General features: G+C 36.4%; 1 protein-coding gene across 1 annotated transcript; it reads left to right on the top strand.

The window, feature by feature from the left end:
- Window positions 1–362: 362 nt before the first annotated feature.
- LOC141345012 (receptor-interacting serine/threonine-protein kinase 2-like) lies at window positions 363–22,745 on the top strand (the record flags this gene model as incomplete). The annotated part of the gene is given in 11 exon segments (XM_073849907.1): window positions 363–559; window positions 2,740–2,893; window positions 3,062–3,217; window positions 4,447–4,604; window positions 5,354–5,403; window positions 7,741–7,902; window positions 10,329–10,414; window positions 10,750–10,839; window positions 10,957–11,050; window positions 13,196–13,420; window positions 17,707–22,745. Coding segments are annotated over 11 exon segments (1,755 nt in total), but the record flags the coding sequence as incomplete, so codon positions are not given.
- Between the last annotated feature and the right edge of the window lie 1,006 nt (window positions 22,746–23,751).

Here is a 23,751-nt window from a genome sequence, read left to right as displayed (position 1 = left end):
GGTGATTTTATTTGATTTTGGCGGTAATTTGCAGATTGTGTTTATGGCGTGATATAAAATGCGTTGTTCGGATTGGGGGCGTGTCTCCAAGTGCGAGCTGTAGGGCACATTTATTTTCCATCTGTTATTCTGTAACACTTTTACCAAGGATATTTTACCAAGGACTACATAGTTTAGGAGTCAGACAGATGCACCTAAACGACTATCTCTGGGTAATGTAGTACGTGGATAAGACCGCATTCACAACATGTAGATACATGCGCGATATTTTCTCTCTCTTTGAGGGTTTTCAGCAGTAGCAGTGCTTTTTCAGTTCCCCTTTCTGTTAAAGCTGAACGGGCCCGTCTCGTCTCATAATATCCTGAAACATGGAGCACACCGGCTGCGTCAACATCTGCAGTCTCACCAGCACCTTACCGGTGATCCCGTATCGGAAACTAACGGACCTGCACTACATCAGTAAAGGAGGCTTTGGGACCGTCTTTAGGGCGCAACACAGCGACTGGCGCACCACAGTGGCGATCAAGTGCTTGAAACTGGATTCACCGGTTGGTGAGAGGTGGGTTCATTCAGTTCACTTGTGATATCTACTTTGCTTCCTTGTTAGCTCAAATGCACGGTTCATAAAACATTGTCAAAATGTTCAGGTTGTCAGGCTGTGATTGTTTCAGTCTGGTAGGACTATAAATGCTGGTTGTTGCAGGTTTTCAGGAAAGGATAGTGTTCAGATAAGGTCACTGATCTTAACTATTATGCAGCACTTACGTACATACGTTAAGTATGCGGCTAGACAGCATGCTTTAGAGGTCCTGCATTTGGGAACTGTATGTTCAAGACGTTTGAATGTATTTTTAGTTCTGTGACCACTACAAAGTGAGAATATGATGGGCCAGAAGCTCTTTTGGGACAAACACTGGCTGACTGTTTTGTGCTAATGAGCACTAAGTTACAGCTCAGTTCTTCTCAGTTCTCAGTTCTTGTCCACAGTTCAGGGTTTGTATGATCATGGAAAACCTGGAAATGTCATGGAATGTGCCTGGAAAATGGCATGTAAAGAAGTGAAACTCTGAAAACTTGAATTTATCTTATCTATCTATCTATCTATCTATCTATCTATCTATCTATCTATAACACTAAAGGAGAAATTCAGGAAAAAATACTGGTTACTGTTTTAGGGATGCACAATATCTGTATAATAACATTTATCGGCTGCTTTTAGAGATTTTTTCTTTTTACTATCAAAATCATCTGATATTGGATAATTAATGCTAAAACTGGGGCAAATGAGCGTCTATGCTGTCATCTGTCACTCAGTGATAGTTTACCCAGAAATGAAAAGTCTGTCGTCATTTCCCACAGTCGTGTAAGACTTTTGTTCATCTTTGAAACGCAAAGAAGAGTTACCCATATGAATCAAATTTATTGAAGTTTTGAGTGATTTCAGTGGAGAGACAGAAATCTCTCAGGTTTGATCGAAAATATTTTAACTTGTGTTTTGAAAGGTGATCGAAAGTCTTATGAGTGTAGAACGATGTGGGGGTGAGAAATGATGACTTCATTTTCATTTTTTGGTGAACTAATATTTCATTAATATTCAACTTGTTAAATATAGCCTAATCTTTAGCCAATCCCAAAATTACATTTGTGGCCCTGGACCACAAAACCAGTTTTAAGTAGCCTGGATATATTTGTAGCAATGGCCAAAAATACATTGTATGGGTCAAATTTATCGATTTTTCTTTTATGCCAAAAATCATTGGAATATTAAGTAAAGATCATGTTCTATGAAGATATTTTGTAAATTTCCTACTGTAAATGTATCAAAACTTAGTTTTTGATTAGTAATATGCATAGCTAATAACTTAATTTGGATCAGTTTAAAGGTGATTTTCCCAATATTTAGATTTTTTTTTGACCCGCACATTTCAGTTTTTCAAATAGTTGTATCTCGACCAAATCTTGTCTTATCCTAAAAACAAAAAAGCTTATTTATTCAACTTTCAGATGATGTATAAATCTCAAATTTGAAAAAAGAAAAGAAAAAGACCCTTATGGCTGGTTTTGTGGTCCAGGGTCACATATGTTTTTAGGCTGTATTTAGTAACTTAACATTGAAAACTCTCTTGAAGCATTTCAAATGATTGATTTTAAAAATAAAAAAATAATTATCAGTGTTGTCCAGAATTGTAATATTGTTTCTTTAACCCCCGGTTTCACAAGGCTTAAGCCTAGTTCTAGACTAAAATGTAAGTCTGAGCTGTTTCAACTGAAACTAAATTGCACTGATTGATCTTAAAATATATCAGTGCCTTTGTTTTGTCTCAAGATGCACACCAGTAATGTTTTTTTCTAAGCATGTTTATAAAAATTACTTAAATGTCCTAATTGAACTATGGCGTAATCCTGGCTTAGTCTAAGCCCTGTCTGTGAAACCGGGCCTAAATGTTTAATATAACTTTAGTATACTCTTTCCCTGTTATTATAATAAAAGGAGAAAGGACAAAAAAGTTCCATAGAATTTATGAACTGTTCCAAGATGCCAAGATTGTCAAGATTTTCATTGAACAAAGTCCATGGAAGTATGGATAATGCAAAGAATAATGGAAAAAAATGTGTAAATTCATTGTTCAAAAGCTGTGGGAATCCAGGCAGTTAATAACTTATAGTGTATCTTTCTCACCATATTGTCTAATAGAAAAAAACCCAGTCTGTGTCTAATCATTCATCTTTTTTTAACAGGGAAAGGAATTGTTTATTGAAGGAAGCTGAGGTGCTTCACAAAGCTCGATTTAACCACATCATCCAGATCTTTGGGGTGTGTAACGAGCCTGAGTTCTTCTGCATTGTGACTGAGTACATGACCAACGGGTCACTGGATGAGCTCCTACATGAGGTATAACTGGACAAACAGCATTCCTTTTCGATGACATACTTCCTGTTTAGTCTAGTAGTATTACTGTAATAATTCACTTTGGGTTTGAGTAATGTACAGTTTCACTTTCCGCTTTGTGGCATATAGGTTCTTGAATGTTCACTTCTGTATTTTCTTATTGCGTTACAGAAAGATATGTACCCAGTGGTGGCCTGGCCATTGAGGCTGCGTATTCTTTACGAGATCGCTTTAGGAGTCAACTTCCTCCACAATATGACACCGCCCCTTTTACACCATGATCTTAAAACTCAGAACATCCTGATGGATGGGGAGTACCATGTTAAGGTTTGTGGAGATTTGCTTGAAGATGTCTCCCAATTTGTGTTTAGATGCATTTGTAGATATTTTCTTTCCTGGAACTTGTAAATGTAATGTGATGAAATCCATATTTGTCTAAATGCTATTAGTGTAGGGATCTTGAAAGTCTGCTTTTCTCAACGACAGCTATTCTTTCTAGAAAATGTCATATTTCTTTCCCAAGTTTCAAAGGCCTACTGCTATAAAAAGCCTCTTTTGTTCTCTTTCAAACATTAGTGAATCCTTGTACTTTTTAAATCAGCTATGATCTTAATATTTCATTATTAATATGGGTTTAAAAATACCATAGTTATTCATTATTTGTCCTCTGGAAAGTCTGTAAAACGTCATACTACTTTAAAGGTAAATGAAAGCAAAAAATGAAAAATGAAAGCGAAGATGAAAGTTCTGACATTATTTACTCGCTGTCATATGTGACCATGGACCACAAAATCAGTCATAAGGGTTAATTTTTTGAAATTGAGATTTATACATCATAAGCATAAATCATAAATAAGCTTTCCTTGATGTATGGTTTGTTAGGATAGGCCAATATTTGGCTGTGATAGAACTATTTGAAAGCCTGGAATCTAAAGAGTTCAAAAAAAATCTAAATATTGAGAAAATCGCCTTTAAAGTTGTCCAAATGAAGTTCTTAGCAATGCATATTACTAATCAAAAATTAAGTTTTAATATAGTTACAGTAGGAAATTTACAAGGTATCTTCATGGAACATGATCTTTACTTAATATCCTAATGATTTTTGGCATAAAAGAAAAATCAATAATTTTGACCTATGCAATGTATTTTTGCTGCTTAAGACTAGTTTTGTGGTCCAGGGTCACATATGATTTCAATCCTGTATGACTTTCTTCTGTGGAACATGAAAAAGTTAGAAAATGTTGACAATTGATTATTAAAATTCAACCATTAATCAGCATAAGTATTGAAAGTGTTTTAAAGTATTTATATATATTTGGTCATCTATTAGTTTGGGGACCAATTCTCACTATTAACTAACTATTAACTATCGCCTCAGTAAACTCCTAATTTGCTTTAATATGTACTTTATAAGCACTAATAAACAGTTAATATGCTAGTAATATACATAAGTGAGAATTAACCCCTAAACCAAAGTGTTACCATGTATTATGTTTCAACTTCACATTGGATTTTCTGATCTAAAGTGGATCTTCTATGTCTGTTTTTGTGAACAGATAGCTGATTTTGGCTTATCTAAATGGCGCCAGCTCTCTATCACTAAGGGATCTGGTTCTAAACCTGCCGAAATGGGAGGCACAGTCATCTATATGCCACCTGAGGAGTATGAACCTTCCAAGAACCGCAGAGCTGATGTCAAATACGACATGTACAGGTCAGTTTCTGAAGATTTGACAAAGCTTCCAGTTTTGACCGGATGAGTGAACTTCCTTCTGAGTTTCAAATTAGTTACCTCAGGTTTTTAAAGTACTGCTTTTTCAGTTCCTGTCTTTTTTGGGGGCATCCCCTTAAGACATTCAGCTGTCCTTATTGCACCATGGCCTGACTCAGCGAAGTTCTTGTCAGATGAGGGACATGTTCTACCCTTAGGTGATATGGTGAGCCTGGAAATGTCAGGGAATTTTGAAAGTGATTTCCAGGCCTGGAAAAGTCAGGAAACATTTTTCTAGTTATTCTTATCTCTAAAATATTTTATTAGCTAGAAATCTATAAAGTGAATGGAAATTAATTGATTAACATATATGCAAACCTTTTTGGAAGGGAGGAATGTGGCAGTACAGGATATTGAAAATTATCGGTGGATTTTATAATACTTAACATATTTTCCAGAACAAAGAGAGGATGGCAAAGAGAAAAAAAAACATAAACCAGTTTCTGGGTTTAATCATAGCTCACCAAGGCTACTCATGAAAGAGTCCTTTATTTGGTTCTTTCACCACTCTGGTTAAAAAAGGGAAGCGATTTGGTAACTAAATGTCAACTTGCCTACATGTCTGATCTTAGTCAGAGGGCATGTTGAAATTATTTCATTGATATGACAGTGTTTTACCTCCAAAGGGGGATTGCCAGACTGCACAGCAGTAAAAACCATTCTCTTATCTGTTTCTCTGCTTTCTCTTTCAGTTATGCCATCATCATGTGGGAAGTGCTTTCAAGACGAATACCATATGAAGGTAGGGTCCACTGGGCGATTCCATGACGTACACTTACTGTAGTTCATATGTGATTAACGTTACATTCAGACTGCACTTGAATGTGGCCTAAATCCAAAAATTGTGAACAACGCATTCTTTTTAAACAGATCTTTTAAGTGAATCCAGTGATCTGGTGTACAAAACAGTTCACAAATCAGAATGAATTGGTTTTAGAAGTTCTTGGGTTAAAGAAGAAGTTCACTTCCAGAACAAAAATGTACAGATAATGTACTTACCCCTTGTCATCCAAGATGTTAATGTCTTTCTCTCATCAGTCGTAAACAAATTGTTTTTTGAAGAAAACATTTCAGGACTTTTCTCTGTATAGTGGACTAATATGGTGCCCCGAGTTTGAACTTCCAAAATGCAGTTTAAATGTGGCTTCAAAAAGCTCTAAACGATCCCAGCCGAGGAAGAAGGGTCTTATCTAGCTAAACGATTGTTTTTTTGTTTTTTGTTTTAAATTACAAAATGTATACCTTTTAACCACAAACTATGTTTTTTCTGGTTCGGACAGTTAGGGTATGTTGAAAAACTCCCATCTTATTTTCTCCCTCAACTTCAAAAATCATTTCAAAATCATCCTACATCGCTGTAGAAATACAATTCCGTGTGAACCTGCAAAGGAGAACAAACACCCTTAACAAAAAGGTAAAACAGCTATGTAAGATGATTTTGAAGTTTAGAAAGAAAACCCCAACTGTATTGAACCATAAAAAGGGTTAGGCAGCGCGAGACAAGACGAGCGTTTGAGATTAAAAAGTATATAAATTGTAATTTTTAAAAAAGAAATAACCGATTGTTTTGCTAGATAAGAACCTTCTTTGTCAGATGGGATCGTTTACATCGCATTTGTGATCGTTTGAAGCCGCATTTAAACTGCATTTTGGAAGCGCAAACTCTAGGCACCATAGAAGTCCACTATATGGAGAAAAATCCTGAGATTTTTTCCTCAAAAAACATAATTTCTTTACGACTGAAGAAAGAAAGACATGAGCATCTTGGATGACAAGGGAGTGAGTACATTATCTGTACATTTTTGTTATGGAAGTGAACTTACCCTTTAAAGGTATAGTTCACCCAGTAAGTAAAATTTTGTCATCATTTACTCACCCTCATGTCGTTCTAAACCTTATATATGTTTCTTTCTTATGTTGAACACAAAAGAAGATATATTTAGAATTTGGAAGAACCAAGCAGTCGTTGACTTCCATAGTAGGGAAAGAAATACTATGGAAGTCATTTGGGACCATCGACTGTTTGATTACCAGCATTCTTCAAAATATCTTCTTTTATGTTCAACTTCAGAAAGTTTCCCTGCTTTTTCTATTAAGTACAACAAATACAGCACAAAAAACAGGGTTATTAATGTTAACTAATTTTAAAAAGGCAAAGTGGTTACACTTTAGTTTGGGGGCCAATGTGATTATACAGAATAAGGCATTAATATGTGCTTTATTAATACTAAAAAACAGCCAATATGCTAGTAATATACATGCTAATAAGCAACTAGTTAATAGTGTGAATTGGTCCCTAAACTAAGGAGTTACCAGCAAAATTTCTTATTTTCATTACGTGTAACGTGATGTTTTTTATAAAATAAGTAAAACTGAAAAACAAATATAACTGCACAACAAAATGGCTAAAATTTTAACTGAAATTAAAATGAAAAGTAAAGCATAAAAATAAAAACTAATTCAAAATATTGCTAAACTACACTAGTATTTGAAACTAATGAAGCAACTAATGAAGTTCGATTCATTGTGCAGCCCTACTTAAAACTAAGCACGTTTTTCGCTGTGTCATGTTTTTGATGCAAAAAAATCATGACACAGATTCCTCTCATGGTCACTTCCTCCTCCATTTCATAAACTGCAGCAGTTCGTCTATCCAGGAAATATGTATCCTAGGGGTGAGAGATATAGCATATCATCATTTGTCACCATTCTTTGTCATGTTGGTTTTATTATTTTACAAGTTGTCTGAGCAGTACAGCCAAACTAATTTCCCTATTTTAAAAACAAAGCCTTACAAGATAACAAAATATAAAGTAAAAAAGAATGGCAGAGATTTAGGCCAAAGTGGGCGAAGATAAAAATCTTTATCATTATTTTATCTTTGTTGTTAAAAAAACAAGAAGAAAGATACACATTACAAATACGTATAATATACAAATAAAATGAACTGCAACTTGCACTTTAGCATGATACTGTTTCTTCAAAAGCAGATTATGGAGACATTTTAATCATCCACAATCAACAATTGTGATATCGCACACCTCTAATTCAACCATTCTCTTGTTCTCTCTGTGAGCAGAGGCCACCAATCCCATGCAGATCATGTTCAGTGTTCTCCGAGGGTCTCGACCTGACACGGGCCTGGACAGTCTGCCTGCAGACATCCCTAGTCGAGAAACCCTCATTAACCTCATGACCTGCGGCTGGACCGCCAACCCAGATGAACGGCCTTCCTTTCTCAGTGAGTGTCTACCTTGACCTTTCTCCTGATTTTCACAGTCCCTCTGAATGTGCTGTCACAATCCAATTGGGTGATCTGTTCTTGTGGTTTGTTAAATATTTAAAATGTCAAAACACAAATTTGTCATTGGTCTTTACTGGCAATTTTATCATCTCATGATAAAATTTGGTGTTACACACCAGTTAAAATTTTGAGTCATTACAAATAAAGTTTTTCTGAAGATTTCTCTTTTGCAAACCCTGCAACATATCAGGGGAATGAGGAAATGACTGTGAATAGACAAAGGGAGCACTGGGGTCATCTTCATGTGTCACTCATTCAGAATTGTCAATTAACCAGATAAGGCTTAACAAATCAAACATTGTAAAGTCTAATATCTAGATTTAGGCAGTGATGTTTTTTTCAACATGCCCTGTTAACAATAGACAATTTTACTTCCTAGTAAGCAGTTCAGTTTGAACTGTTTGAAAGAGTTCATTTGAGGTTTTTTTTTTTTTAAACGGTAGGGTAGATCGGGCACAGTTGGTACACTTTTTGCTTTTTCTGTTACCACACCAAAACAAGGGACTGAAAAGAAGTGATTTTTCATTTGACATTTTCTTTACATGTCTACTAAAATATTAAAGGGTCCTATTATGCTTTTTCACTTTTTGAATTTTAGCCAGTGTGTGGTGTGTATGTTTGGGCATAAAAGACATCTACAAATTTACAAATCTCAAAGTCCGCTCGAAAGGGAGATATTTAGTTTTTAAAAAATCCCTTTTCAAGAACTACAATGAACGGCTCCTTTGGACTACAGCGACCATTAGAATATCATTCAAATAAATCCTGCCCACAGAAATTCGAATCGTTGGCGGGTGGGGAGGGACGAGGTGGGAGATTAGCCTAAATTTAGCGATGTAACGTGGACAGACACTTCTGGGATGCTTTAACAAACTTCTCCGTTAGCCGTGCTGGAGCCGCGCAGTTGATGTGTACGGTACAGAGGGTCGAAACACGTGCAGAGCCGTGGCTGATGTAAACACAAGCATTGACTAGAGTGACGATCATCAGTTTCCACGTCAGAGCCGCGCTGTAGACATGTGCAGTGTGTGTTAAAAGATTTATTCATCATACAGTGTAGATCGTTTCACTAGCCTTATGCTGGAGCTGGTTTCAGGCATGTAAATGATTAAATAAATTAGCACAATAATGATAATACAATGTATCGGCGAACTCGCAGGCTGACCAACACTACTGTTGCGTACCATTTAGTCACCCTCCATGCATTCTACGTGTATATGACTTCCTTCTTTTAGACGAATGCAATCGGAGTTATATTAAAACTCCAAGCTTTAGAATGGCATAGACTCTCCATCAGTCCAAAACAAGTCGATCCATAATAAAAAGTGACTCACATGGCTCTGGAGGGGTCAGTAAAAGCCTCCTTTAGCGATCTGATGTGTTTTTGTAAGAAAAATATCCATATTTAAAACATAAGAATAACTTTAATCTAGTTTGCGCAGTTGTACACGGAAATTGCTGCTTTGGGAAGGGGCGTGGCAGGACTGAAACACTATCTAAGCTGTTCGCCAATCGCAACGCAGTGGGACTGCTAACCAATCACAACACATTTTGTTTTTCGGAAGGCGGGCCTTCATCAAACCCAGAACTAATCGAGCCATTTGTGCCAGCCTGGGGAGAACGCTATTGTAATAAATACATTACATGACCACAGTTACCTAACTTCAACCCCATTTGACAAGCTTCTGAAAGCTTTCAGTCTTTAGAAAAGATATTAGAAAAGTTTGCAAGTGATTATTAACACAATGGATATTGTGTAGATGAGTTTACCTGTTCAGTGTGATGATATTTAATGTCCCAGACAACTTCTATAGTCTCATTTAGCTACTTGTTAGCAAGCACCTTTTCAGAACAAGAAAATCATTTAAAAAATTACTAATTACTGATATATTTTATGTTGTAAAATACAGCTTGAGCACCAACAGACCTTACTTCAGGCATTTCTCAAAAACCCATTTAAAAAAACCTTTAGGGAAATTAAATTGGAAGTGCTAAAATATTAACTCGACTTCCAGGTTTTGGCCTACAAAAATGCTTCATTCCTGCCACACTGTATTGGTGTGTATGCAACTCTTGGAAGTGAAAAATGTATTGATGGTGTATCTATCAAACTGCGGTTGAAAAGCTAATAATTAATTAATTAAATTATAAAAATGTTGAATAAAAATAAAGAATAATTGTAAAATAAAAAGTAAACCGCTTACTAAAAAAGATAAAATATCAAATAATTAAATAATAAATATTTTGTTTGTTTACTTGCATGTCATGTGACCATTAAGTACTTTGGCCAACAAAAAAAGTTGTTGATGCGAATTTTTTGTATTATTTTGTTGCTTAATAGCTGCTTTGTCTTTACCATGCAGATTGTCTTATTGAACTGGAGCCCATGTTGAGAAGATTTGATGAGATTGATTTCTTGGAGGCAGTGTTGGAAGTCAAACGAAGTAAGGTAAGTCTTTAAGGTTTTAGGTAAATCTCTTTTTTGGCTCATTTTATCTGTAAAAGAAAATGTGCCTAATAATTCTGCACACCTGAATATAATGTGTTTTTCACTTCCAGCCTTCATGGACAATTATATATCACTTATAAATAATTAAATACAAAATCAATTGTAGTTATTAAGATTGATGTGGTTTGGAATTGGTCAAATGCGCTTGGAAAAACATATGACCACAATATCAACGTGCCTAATAATTATGCACACAGTGTATTAGGTTTTAGGCAAACGGAGTGATCCTGACTAAATGTAATGTATTGTAATTTCTCATGCATTCTTCTCCTCAGTATATAAGACCATCAAGCTGCTCATCGACTCAAACAAATGGGAAGAGAATCGAGGAAAAGATGGTGAAGGAGCAAAATGTTCCTTGGCCAGTAAGTTACTTATTTTGGTTTTAAAAATAAGTCTGTGTTGTTGATGATTCAGTATTTAAGCAGAAATGAGAACAGTCTGGTGAGTGTCCTAATTTTCTTGTTCATGTTACATGACAGGAAAACAGTTCCACATCTGGATCAGGATCCTGCTCTTCCCAGGAAGCGGAAATGTCCCATCCGGGCTTCCTGACCATATCAAATCCATCCCAAGGCAGGACTCATTTCTTCTAAAATTTATAGATCACCTGCAAATTAAGTTCTACCATCATTTACTTACCTTCATGATGTTTGCAACTTCTGTGACTTAAAGGGATAGTTCACCCAAAAGTGAAAATTACCCCATAGTTTATCCAATCTCAAGCCATCCTAGATGTAAAAGACTTTCTTCTTTCAGACGAATACAATCAGAGTTATAATAAAAAATGTTCTGACTCTTCCAACCTTTATAAAGGCAGTGAATGGGTCTTGAGATTTTAAAAGGCCAATATAGTGCATCAATCTATGATAAAAAGCACTCCACATGACTCCAGGGGGTTGATAAAGGCCTTCCGAAATGAGGAGATGCATTTGTATAAGGAAAATATCCATATTTAAAATTTTACAAACCAAAATCTCTAGTTTCCGCTAACTGTCGTACGAGCATTCACGAGAGACTGGCGGATGACGTAGGCGTGAGAATATGCTGGTCTCACAATAACTAAGTTTCGTTTTCTTTTGTTTCTTTACAAATAATCATTTTAACAATAGTTTTGCTCTACTGTGCTTCCATGTTCATCACTTCTCACCATAGATTATGCTTACACCTTTGTCATTACAGTTAAACATTAAAGTTTTAAATATGGATATTTTTCTTAAATGCATTCATTTACTTCAGAAGGCCTTTAGTAACCCCCCTGATTTGTGTGGAGTACTTTTTATGATGGATGGATGTACTTTCAGGGTTCCCACGGGTCCTTGAAATCCTTAAAAGTTTGTGAATCTGAAAATTGTTTTTCAAGGCCCTGGGAAGTTTTGGAAAATAAACATGCATAGATAGTTCCAAGTCCTTGAAAGTGCTTGGAATTAATTTTGTGCAAGAAGTTTTTGGGAAAAAATTCCATATTATTCCATCCAGTCTGCTAATGTGTTATTTTGCCAGCACTTCGTGGCCTATGCATACTAGCTTGCTTGATTTATGTTAGTTACGCACATTTATGCATTACATTAAGTGTTTCCAGCGTGAGGTACTTTGTCTTGTTTATTGCCATGACGTTCATGCGTGCACTAAACTGCTATGATGGTACCTCAACGTTTCACAGACACACCGTGAAACATTGCAAAAATAGGCTGTGAAGTTTGAATAAAATGCTTTTTTGCATAGTTGTGTTTAACACATGAAAACTGTAACAATGTATCTTACAAGGTAACATGATGTAACCTTGCTCTCACTTAAAAAGTGCCCCCACATTAAGTCCTTGAATTTGAGGGTTTTGGACCTGGAAAGTCCTTAAGATTCTTGAATTTGAAGTTAATCAAGGTGTGGAAACCCTGAGTTTATTGGACTTCAAAATCTCAACACCCATTCACAGGGATTCCATAGGTCCTTGAAATCCCTAAAAGTCTGTGTATCTGAAAAAAAATGTCAAGGCCCTGGAAAGTGTTTGAAAATAAACATACATAGATACAGTACAGATCCTCGAAAGTGCTTGAATCGCCTTTAAAGTTGTCCAAAATTAAGTTCTTAGCAATGCATATTACTAATCAAAAATTAAGTTTTGATATATTTACAGTGGGAAATTTACTTATTATCTTAATGGAACATGATCTTTACTTAATATCCCAAGGATTTTTGCCATAAAAGAAAAATCTATACTTTTGACCCATACAGTGTATTTTTGGCTATTACTACAAATAGTTTGTTGCTACTAAAGACTGGTTTTGTGGCCCAGGGTCACATTTTTCCTCTCAAAATGCTGCAACGAATGTTTATACATTGCACAGTGTTTCTGTGTCTTTGCAAAGCACATGGATATGGGTTGGGTTCGATGTCTGTTGCTGAACAATCTAGTCATAATGTTGTAACACTGCATTGTTTTACACTTTAAAAGCTTGTCACCACAATGCGGGAGCAATCTTCAGAGCAGGTTTTCATAACAAACTAGGTCATCATGAACGTTCTTTTATTCGGGGGTTAAAAGCAGGGTTTAGATTGACGGTAAGCCAGGGTTAAGCGCAGTGTGAAAAACCCTAATAAGTAAATGATGACAGAATGCTGGGATAATATAATGACATGCATCTAATCAATTAATCTTACTTCCATCTGCCTTTTGAATTCTTTTAACTTGTTTTTTTTATTTGTGCTGTTCTACATCATTAGGCATGTCAAGTGCTCAGGCTGGTCCGCAGACATCAATAATGTCCCTTCCACTTGATCCTCCAAAACCTCTTGTGGACCACTCTTCTCGGAACAACCTCAGCCCTGAATACCAGACGGCGCAGCCCGTGTCCGACCTCAACATACCTTTCAAACCGCATGCATCTCAGAGCGAAAGTGACCTGGCTCTTGCCATACAACCCCTCACGCTGCAGCCACACCCACAAGGTAACCACACCTGTTAACCATAACATTAAAGGTCCCATATTGTCAAAACTGAAATTTCCTGGCTTTTTCATGATAACTGAAGTCTAGGAGCTATGTAACTACTACATAAGTTTCAAAACAGTCAATACACAGTAAAATGCACACAGCATGCATTTCCGTAAAATTGTGACGTCTGATCTACTCAGTCACTGCCTTTAGTCACCACCTCTAGCACCAACCACCGTCCCACCCTCCTTTTGCCAAACCCCCAGACAACATCGCGTCCATGCCATTGCTGAGCAACAACAACACGGAAACAAGACGAGAAAATGCTGTTCAGTCATGGATGTCAAGAAACTACATCATTGCACAGGCTTCTAAACAACATTAATATAAGAGACCAGTGGCACGTCAACTTCAGCCTCTTTCACACTGCTATTTCGGAAAATGTGATGTATAACGCGACTTGTACCGTTCCACTAAACTAATCTGGCGAATGCACTTCAGCGCGGATAGTGAGGAGCTCCCTGATCGCTGCTTCATTCCAGTTTGCACATATTTTTTTGTCGTGAATGTTTATCTGCCGGTAAAAGAGTCACGTAGCTTATTGCATTTGGTGTTTGCCACAGCAGGCTAAAGCATACACGACCCTAATTACCTGTGGTTGGCCTGGCCGTGTGTCACTCAGAAAAAAAGGCCAATCAGAAGAGAGGCTCATGAATATTAATTAGACAGGCTAAAATCTACCTGTTCTTGACACAGTTACTAAGAGAGGACCTGTACAAATATATTGAGATGTTGAGTTTTTGGCACTTATACCGCAAATATATATATTAGGGGTGTGCAAAGCAGCCGGTATTTGTATCTGTATTTGTATTTGTTGAGGGGGGAAAAGTATTTGTATTTGTATTTGTATTCGAGTAAAATTCAAAATAAGTGTAAAAATCCTGGTTTTTTTTTGTGCGCTTAACTTTTAATTTACGTTATAGTGCAAGTATTCTGTAATTATATCCATTATAATAATTATGGATATGCAATATTGATTGATGTTTTTGAATATGTAACAAGGAACGTCATTGAAAAAAAAAAGAAAACATGACAGCCATTACCTCATCCATGGTTAAACCAACTAATAAAATACCATTATGAACATTATGAACCCCACCAGCACCTGTCCTTGTTGGAGGATGCAGAACAGAATTAAAATAAAAATAAAAATGTTCTTCTTCTGAAAGAACTTCTCGTGGCGTCTGCCGTTGCTAAGCAACCATGACCTGATCACTCAATGACGACTCGGAAGTTTCAGCAAAGCATAAATGGATTTCCAGCATTAAAAATCGCTTGCATTAGCTCTGCTATTAAATGTCTTTAAAAATGGTTATTCATGTACAGATATGATTGGCTGTTTTTTCAATGGTATAAGGTAAAGGGTGAAGCTGATTTGTTGGTTCTTGTCACATGACCTGCGTGCGCATGTGGCATTCTGAAAAGTTTATTTGTATTTATCCAAGACTATAGAATATTTATCTCGATGCGGCGCGGACGCGCCTGGAAAAAACGAGCGCATAGCACCGTGTGAGCGTTGCTTTCATTATGAGCGCGTCTACATTTGAAATAACGACGAACTTTAGCGCGCATTTGAACGGCCCCTAATAGAATAATCTCCCGATCAAACTCTGCTTCCCAAAGTTATAAACCCAGTTAAGGTACAGAAATATATTCATCAAAAATAGTGACGCAGTGAAGTCTTTTTTCACCCAGCCGAGTCTTCTCTGTTGCTGTGTGGAGCAGCCTGTGTCAGTCACCTCTTTTACCCCCACCCCCCGACTCCTGAATGTCACTCACTCACTCATGCGGGCATACAGTGACTGCGGTCTCCTGAGGAAACGCAGCTTTTTTGATAGAACGTTTTTCTTGTTCCCGAATACAAATATTTATTAAGGTATTTGTTCGAAATAAGTATTCGTTAAAAACACGCTATTTGTGCCTTTCCGAATACCGTATTCGGGTTCGGCTCCACCCCTAATATATATATATATATATATTATTAAAGGAGTAGTTCACTTTCAGAACAAAAATTTACAGATAATGTACTCACCCACTTGTCATCCAAGATGTTCATGTCTCTCTTTCTTCAGTCGTAAGGAAATAGTTTTTTGAAGAAAAAAATTCTGGATTTCTCTCGATATAATGGACTTCTATGGTGCCTCCGTGTTTGAACTTCCAAATGCAGCATCAAATGGCTCTAAACGATCACAGCCGAGGAAAGAAGGGTCTTACTTAAAACGATTGGTTATTTTCTAAAAAAAAAAAAAAAAAATTTTTACAATTTATATACTTTTTAACCTCAAATGCTCGTCTTGTCTAGCTCTGTGTGTACTCTGTGTAGAGATTGAAAAGTATATAAATTGTAAATGTTTTTAGAAAATAACCGATCGTTTCGCTAGATAAGACCCTTCTTCCTCGGCTGGGATCATTTAGAGTAGGGCTGCACGATTTGGAGAAAAAATCTAATTGCGATTTTTCTGATCAAAATTGCGATTTGCGATTTAAAATGCGATTTACTACTATTTGATAAAAGAGCAACAGGTTTGATATGGTGGTTTTAACAGCACCAAAGAAAGACCAAGCATAATCACAAAGTATGCTACACTGTTCTACTGTTTATTTAAAACCTCTTAAACATTGTTGCCTTTTTTTAAATAAAGTTGTCAGTTATCATGACAAATTAAGAAAATAACTACAGTATCTTAAATAAAATTAAATTAACAATTAAAATTATATAATAAAATATTATTAAAATCTTTTATAATTAAAAAAAATAATAATTATATAGTATTTTATAATAAAATGTAATTAAAATCTTAAACTTTTAGGAATCCAAACACACTGTAAACAATTTTACATCAGTAAAACACTGATGATAACCTACATTAAGAGACACTTTGTTGGGAAGTTGAGCCGCTGCTCCCGCTCATCTTTTCCAAATGGCGTTAACGTTATTTGCTCAGTACATGAAGTAGAGACCTGCACTCCTACGGGAGTATAGCGGGACCCGAGGCAACCGACTGCGGCGCGGGACAAAACTTGATGGACGAGTGCGGCTGTTCGGGACGCGGGAAAATAAAATGATTCGCGGGACCCCCGCAAAATAGAAATATCTAAAAAGCAAAATATTGTTATTCATCTATTGCACAAAAGCAGCAAGAACAACTAGTATACAACTTACAGCTATCATTAGTAAGCACAAGGATAGGCAGTCAGGTGTTTAAGTTAGAATCCACTCACTGCTAAAACATTCTTGCACAGTGCTGAATATTGCGTGCTCGTGAATTAAAACACACGAAGTGTAGACATTGTGAAAGATTCATTGTGCATAATATTCATTGTGTTAGAGCTTTATGAGATCGCATATGAACTGAGATGTCAACTTTAGCTTTGTCTGCTTGCATTCTGCTATGGATACACGCAGTAGCTCATGCTTGCTCTTCTGTTAAGAATAACAGTGGTTTGTGAATGTTGATGCTTAGCCTATATAACAAATATTTTGTCAGGAACGTTTGTGCTGGGGTTTTGTGAAACTTGCGAGATGTTACAAAACTGTTTCATGTAAATTCAATTGATGTACTGAAAAAAAACTATATAGGTTACTTTTATGCGGGCAGGAGCGGGACAAAACATGAATGTCGAGGTAGGAACGGACCGAGATCAACATATTTCTGCAGAGGCGGGACTGAAAAATACGTCCCGTGCATGTCTCTACATGCAGTGTTAAAATGCCCCCTATTGGTTAAACTCTGCATCAAACGTAATATAAGCATGAAGACGTAATATGCACTTGAAGTGACCTGTCAAAAACGAATTAAATGCTTTTTACCACATTTGATAATCAATCGAAATAATCGCAGCTCTTGCGATTTGAAAATCGCACCCTTTCAAATCGCGATTTCGGTTTAAAAACGATTAATCGTGCAGCCCTAATTTAGAGCCCTTTGAAGCTGCATTTAAACTGCATTTTGGAAGTTCAAACTCAAAGGCACCACAGAAGTCCATTATATGGAGAGAAATCCTGAAATGCTTTTCTCAAAAAACATAATTTCTTTACGACTGAAGAATAAAAGACATCTTGGATGACAAGGGGGTGAGTTCATTATCTGTAAATTTTTGTTCTGCAAGTGAACTACTCCTTTAAGAACTAGAATAAACCTCTAGAAAGGTGTAAAACATGTGACCTTTAAGAAGACCCAAGCAACTGTAAGATCTTTGCTTTCAACTTTTGACAATCTTGCTCTTGACTGTCCTTGCAGATTTTGTCACAGCAATGGACACTCAAGGTCCAGCGGCTCGCTGGATTGCTGCCCGAAGGGAGGAGATCGTCCGGCAGATGACGGAGGCGTGTCTCAATCAGAGTTTAGACGCACTCTTGTCCCGTGAGCTGCTGATGCGTGAGGATTATGAACTGGTTGTGAACCAACCCACACGTACCGCCAAAGTGCGAAAGCTTCTAGACACTTGCGAGAGGCATAGCGAGGACTTCTGCCGCGTGGTGGTGCGAAAGCTCCAGGACAACAAACAGATGGGCCTGCACCCCTACCCCGAACTCAGCACCATCAGCCCTCCACCACCACCTTACACCGCCCCCACTGCCCCCTTCCTCTCAAACTCCTTCAACAACACACGAAACTTCTGACCTTCCTCCAATTCCCAATCACTGCTCTTGAGCTCTGTGAGTCCTTCTTTCAGTTAAGGATGGTTCCTGTTCACATGCTCTAACATTTGTTTGTGCTGCTTGGCTGATACTTTGTGTGCCTGGACAAGTGCTTTTGCCCCTGTGGTTAAGGTGTTGGTGCCTATGACACACTTCGTATGGTATCATCTTAAACGGTTGCATTATGCGTATCGTACAAGCCTGACTTCGGTCAAACAGCCACTTTGCTTGTGTTGACTTCTGAACTATTGTGGTTGTTGGCATAACGCCTAAATCCTTGATGAAAGGTATGCAAATTTAAGCAGTACGGTGGTTTAACATTGTCACGTTTCAACTCCTATTCCAGCCATTGAAAGAATCTGGTTGCTGCTACTCGGAAAAGCAGTGAAACACCTAAGCAATTGCTCCTATCTTGTCATTTGCACTTTCCGTGCCAGCGAATTTAGTGAAGTAGAAGACTTGAGGTAAAGTTATAAAGAAAGACACACCCTCCTATAACGCCAAGTAACATGTCACATGTCTGGACTTGATGAAAACTAATGTGAATCAGCAGTTTCGTTCTTCCTTTTTGTAAACCAGTCCTTTTTTCCCACACTGGCACTCAGATTAAAGTCTGTTGGTTGTTTTGCTGTGTGAGACACTGTGTCAGGGTTGGTGGACATTTTGCAGATGTAGACCTTAGTCAGGGTAGACGGTTAAAGGGATAGTTTACCCAAAAATGAAAATTCTGTTATTAATTACTCACCTCACTCATGTTGTTCCAAACCTGTAAGGCCTTTGTTCGTCTTCAGAATAAAAATTAAGATATTTTAGATGAAATCCAAAAGCTTTCTGACCCATAGACAGCAATGCAACTAACACTTTCAAGGCCCAGAAAGGTACTAAGGACATTGTTAAAGTACTCCATTTGACATCAGTGGTTCAACCGTTCCACCAGCTGTTGAATAAAGTTGTTATTTTTGTTTTCTTTGCACACAAAAAGTATTTTTGTAGCTTCATAATATTACGGTTGAACCACTGATGTCACAAAGACTATTTCAACAATGTCCTTACTACCTTTCTGGGGCTTGAACTTGTCAGTGGCATTGTTGTCAATGCAGGCTCAGAAAGCTCTTGGATTTCATCACAATATCTTAATTTGTGTCTTGGGTCTGATGGGTTTGGAATGACATTAGGGTGAGTAATTAATGACAGAATTTTCATTTTGGGTGAACTATCCTTTTAAGCCTTTGATGGGTTGAAAGTTGCACTGTATTCAATGGGTTCTACACTAGAAAAGTCAACAAATACCTTGAAAATTACGACAACACCAGCGTTTGAACAGATGATATGTTGCACACTGTACATTGTGGACCTTTTTTCTTTGCATCACTTTAAATTCCATTAAATGAAGTCCAGAATAAAGTCCATTGGCACACCAGTGGTTTAATAGTTTGGCCATGAAAGGATAGTTTATGCAAAAATGAAAGTTGTGTCATCATCACCCTCATGCTGTTCCAAACCTTCATGACTATTTTTTTTTTAAAGAATGGTTTTGTCATTGGGGTCCAGTGTTGGTTATTTTTGGACCCCACTGACTTTTATTGAGTAAAAAGTCTGAATTGTGAGTTTATATCTTGCAATTCTGACTTTATATTTCGCAATTGCGAATTTATATTACACAATTCAGATTTTGGAACTCGCAATTGTCAGTTTATATCTCAATTTTGGGATGAAAAAATCTGAATTGTGAGTTTACATCACACAATTCTGATATTATAACATAATTGTGAGTTTATATCACAATTTAAAAAAAAAAAAAAAGTCAGAATTGAGTATATACCTGGCAATTCTGTCTTTATAACTCGCAATTGCCAGTTATTATCTTACAATTTTGAGGGGAAAAATAGTTTATATCGCGCAATTCTGACTATAACTCACAATTGCGAATTTACATCACACAATTCGGATATTATAACATAATTGAGTTTATATCGTACAATTTTTAGAAAAAAAGAATTAAGTGTATATCTAGCAATTCTGTCTTTATAACTCAAAACTGTGAGTTTATCAATTTTGAGAAAAAAGTCAGAATTGTGCATTTATAATTGTGACTTTATAACTTTATAACTCACAACTGCCAGTTTATTTCTTATCATTTTGAGGAAAAAAGTTAGAATTGTGAGTTTATATTTCACAATTCTGACTTTTATAATTAGCAATTGCGAGTTTACATCACACAATTCTGATTTTATATCACAATTGCGAGTTTATATCTCACAATTTTGAGAAAAAGTCAGAATTGAGTTTAATCTCGCAATTCTGACTTTATAACTCGAATTGCAAGTTTATATTTTGCAATTCTGACTTTATAACTCACAATTGCGAATTTTTCTATCAATTTTAAGAAAAAAAGTCTGAATTTTGAGTTCATATCTCACCATTTTGAGAAAAAAATGTCAGAATTGTGACATGACTTTCTTTCTTTAAAATAATGTTTTTTTTGTCATTGAGGTCCAGTGGTTTTTTTTTTTTTTTGACCCCTTTGACTTTTATTGCACAAAAACATTCTTGAGAAGAATGAAACTCAGACAGGTTTGGAACGACATGAGGGTGAGTAAATGACCACTTTCATTTCTGAGTGATATATCCTTTTAAAAACTCTACGGAGTGCCAAAAAGTTAGCTTTGACATGTTTGGATTTCTGTGGTCTCTTTTGAACAATTTGTAGAATTGATTGTCGTTTCTGCCTAGCTGCCAATGACAGACTGTGTCATTCTTTCCTTTCTGACTACTGTAGCGTCCTGTTCATAAGCAATATTAGACCAACTTTAAACTGAAGCTTTTCTTCTCGGTTATGTTTCCGTTGTTCTCAAACGGCATGTCAGTCAAGAGCATTAACTTAATAATAAATAGGATAATCGGTGACCTTCTTATTGAACCGTATGCGCCAGAGTTGTTCACACTTCAGCTTTGATAAATGTCTTGGACACATTTTTTCTCTGCCATCTACAGTATGTAGCCTAGTTTGCACTGGTTACCATTGACTCCAGATGTAGCAGCATAGGACCGTTTACAGCACTTTTAATACATAAAACTCGAGCATGAAGCAACTGTATTAAATATACTGATGTTTACTTCACATCTGGATGGATTTTAAAAAACTCTACTGGCAAGATACTTTAGTATTGAGTGACTTTGCTACTGTTTACCATTGCCAGTTCAGACCAGCAGTCTTCAGTCATGATTTGATTTCCATTGTTAATTATGCTTTAAATGAAGTGTTATGCTTTTAAGTTTCGACGTTACTTAGAAATGAAACCAAAGGGAATGAGTTAGCACTGTAAATATCGAACGCAAGCAGAAATTCATGATTCTGAATTCAATTTGTGCTGATGTTTTGATCTTTTTGCTTGAGCGATGAGCCAGTCATGTACTTGATTTATATGAAGCATTTGATAAGTGTTTTGCTATTTCTCTGTTTTCTCTTTTTCAGTGTTTTCAGGCATTGAACTCCTGTGCTGGTGGGTTTTGCATGCGTCTGCGCTGTAGACTTTGTGCAAACAGACATTGTTTTAGAGGCCTTATTGTTTACAGAGGTGATGTATTTTCCATAGCTTAATATGTTTGTCCCCTGGAATGTCCTGAAACTCTTTTGTTTTTTTCTAAATTGGTCATGTTGTAGTTTTGGACTTGGTTTCAGTGCTTGTCAGAAAAAGACCTCACTGATGACCTTCAAATGCGAAACCAGTTTTGCTAAGTTGGTGTTTGATGTTATGAACTCATTTTTAATGCAAGATTCAGATTTGTGGCTGTTACTTTGACTTATATGTGACACATTTTTATTACCGATTTTTATGTTGACTGTCCAGGGTTTGGGACCATTTACAATATCATGAGTATGTATGGCCTGTTATCGTTTTGTATTTATTTATAGAGTTTCTTAGTGACAATTTACATGCATCTTAAGTGATTTTTTGTAATGGGTTGTTGTTGTTGTTTTTTTCTATATGGTTTTGAAAATATCACTTTCTTTTAAGTGCTGTGCCAATCCAGTGATGCTATGAGGCTAAATGTATCTTTAGGGTTATTCAGAGGCTGAATATACTTTTAGCTCTCATCTCAGCAATATATCAGACACATACTGAATTACCTAATGGGCTGTTTAGGTCTGGATACAGAAATGTTGCATTTTTATTCATATCGATTTTTTTTTTTTATCTTACAGGCTAGGGATGACTACTACTGATAATCAATGTTCGTTTTTTGCCTTGAAGCTTTTAGACTTAAGATCTAAATGGCTTGTCATCCAATATAAAATGACAATAATGTATAGCATATGTAGCAGTGTACAAGTAGCATACATCTGTGCTCTGGTACTATGTGAGGAACTTCCACAAAAATGGTCAACTTTAAAGTGTTATTAAAATGTGTAGAATTTCCTGAATGTGTGGGGTTTCTTGTTTTTGTGAACTCTTTTATTCCAAAACTGTGTTTACACAATAGCTGGCACTAATCTGGATTAAGCATGACCTCTCTCAACAATAGAGAGCTTTTGAAATCTGTTATTACCTACAGAAGGCATTTCCTCATTGATTTGCACAGGGCTGTTACCTGCACCTACATTGTAATTATTGGTTTCTGTGATATCTGGGGCCATATTCACAAACAAAATTAAGGAAAAAAAATGTACTGTGTCTAAAACATTTGGGCAACTCTACAAATTTACTGTACTTCACTTATAATTTTACATCTCTTACAATTGTGTGTGTGTGTGTGTTTAAAAGGGATTTATAGATCATTTCAAAGCTTGAAATAAATCCTAAACCCAGAACAGATTAGTAGTCGTCCTAATGGTGTGTGCACACCAAAAGTGAAGCGAATATTTGCCTCTCATTACTTGCTCTAGTCTAGATTACTTGTGGAATGTATCAGAATTTTTTTTTAATTGTTTTTATTCTCACAATTCTAACTTGGAATTGTGTGTTATTTTTTCAGAATTGTGAGATATAAGAGTTTTTTATTTTTTTAAGTGTTGTGAGATCTCAGAACTGTAAGATATAAACTTGCAATTGTACCGTAAAAAAAGTCAGAATTGCGTTTCTTGCGTCACTTGCACAAATAAAAACTAGGGGTGGGCATAGATTAATTTTTTTAATCTATATTAAATCTTGGAATTAATCTAGATTAATCTAGATTAAAATGGCTAATTTGAATTCGGTTGAAGGCATTTTCAGAATATGTGTGGTACCTAAATAATGACTAAAAGTAAGTCTTTGAGAACGAGTTTCTCAAGCCAGGTGGCGCATTGTACCAGGCACTCATCTCCTGTTTCCAAAATGCATCAGAAACTGCTTGACAATTGCAATTAAAACATAATTACCTATACAAACTTGTGTAACCATGTACTTCTGCGCAAAAGGCTGCACGACGGCATGGATTTCTGCGTGCGTAGTCTTCCATTAAACTGCGTTGCTTTTAGAAGCGTCGATTCAGTTGTTGCATATAGTTTAAAGTCTTTATTTCGGGATTATCAGAGTAAATTATAACTAAAACTTGAGATTTCACTGGGGCACAGCAGATTTTCACTGGGGCACGTGCCCCAGTAAAAGGGGTCTAGCAACGCACCTGCCCTGAAGCGGCTTCACTGCTGCATCCATGGCAT

This window comes from Garra rufa, chromosome 10 (genome assembly GCF_049309525.1).
Source record: "Garra rufa chromosome 10, GarRuf1.0, whole genome shotgun sequence".
Classification (NCBI taxonomy): domain Eukaryota; kingdom Metazoa; phylum Chordata; class Actinopteri; order Cypriniformes; family Cyprinidae; genus Garra; species Garra rufa.
Note: the sequence above shows the minus strand (reverse complement) of the source record. Positions and strands in the feature narration are given on the sequence as shown.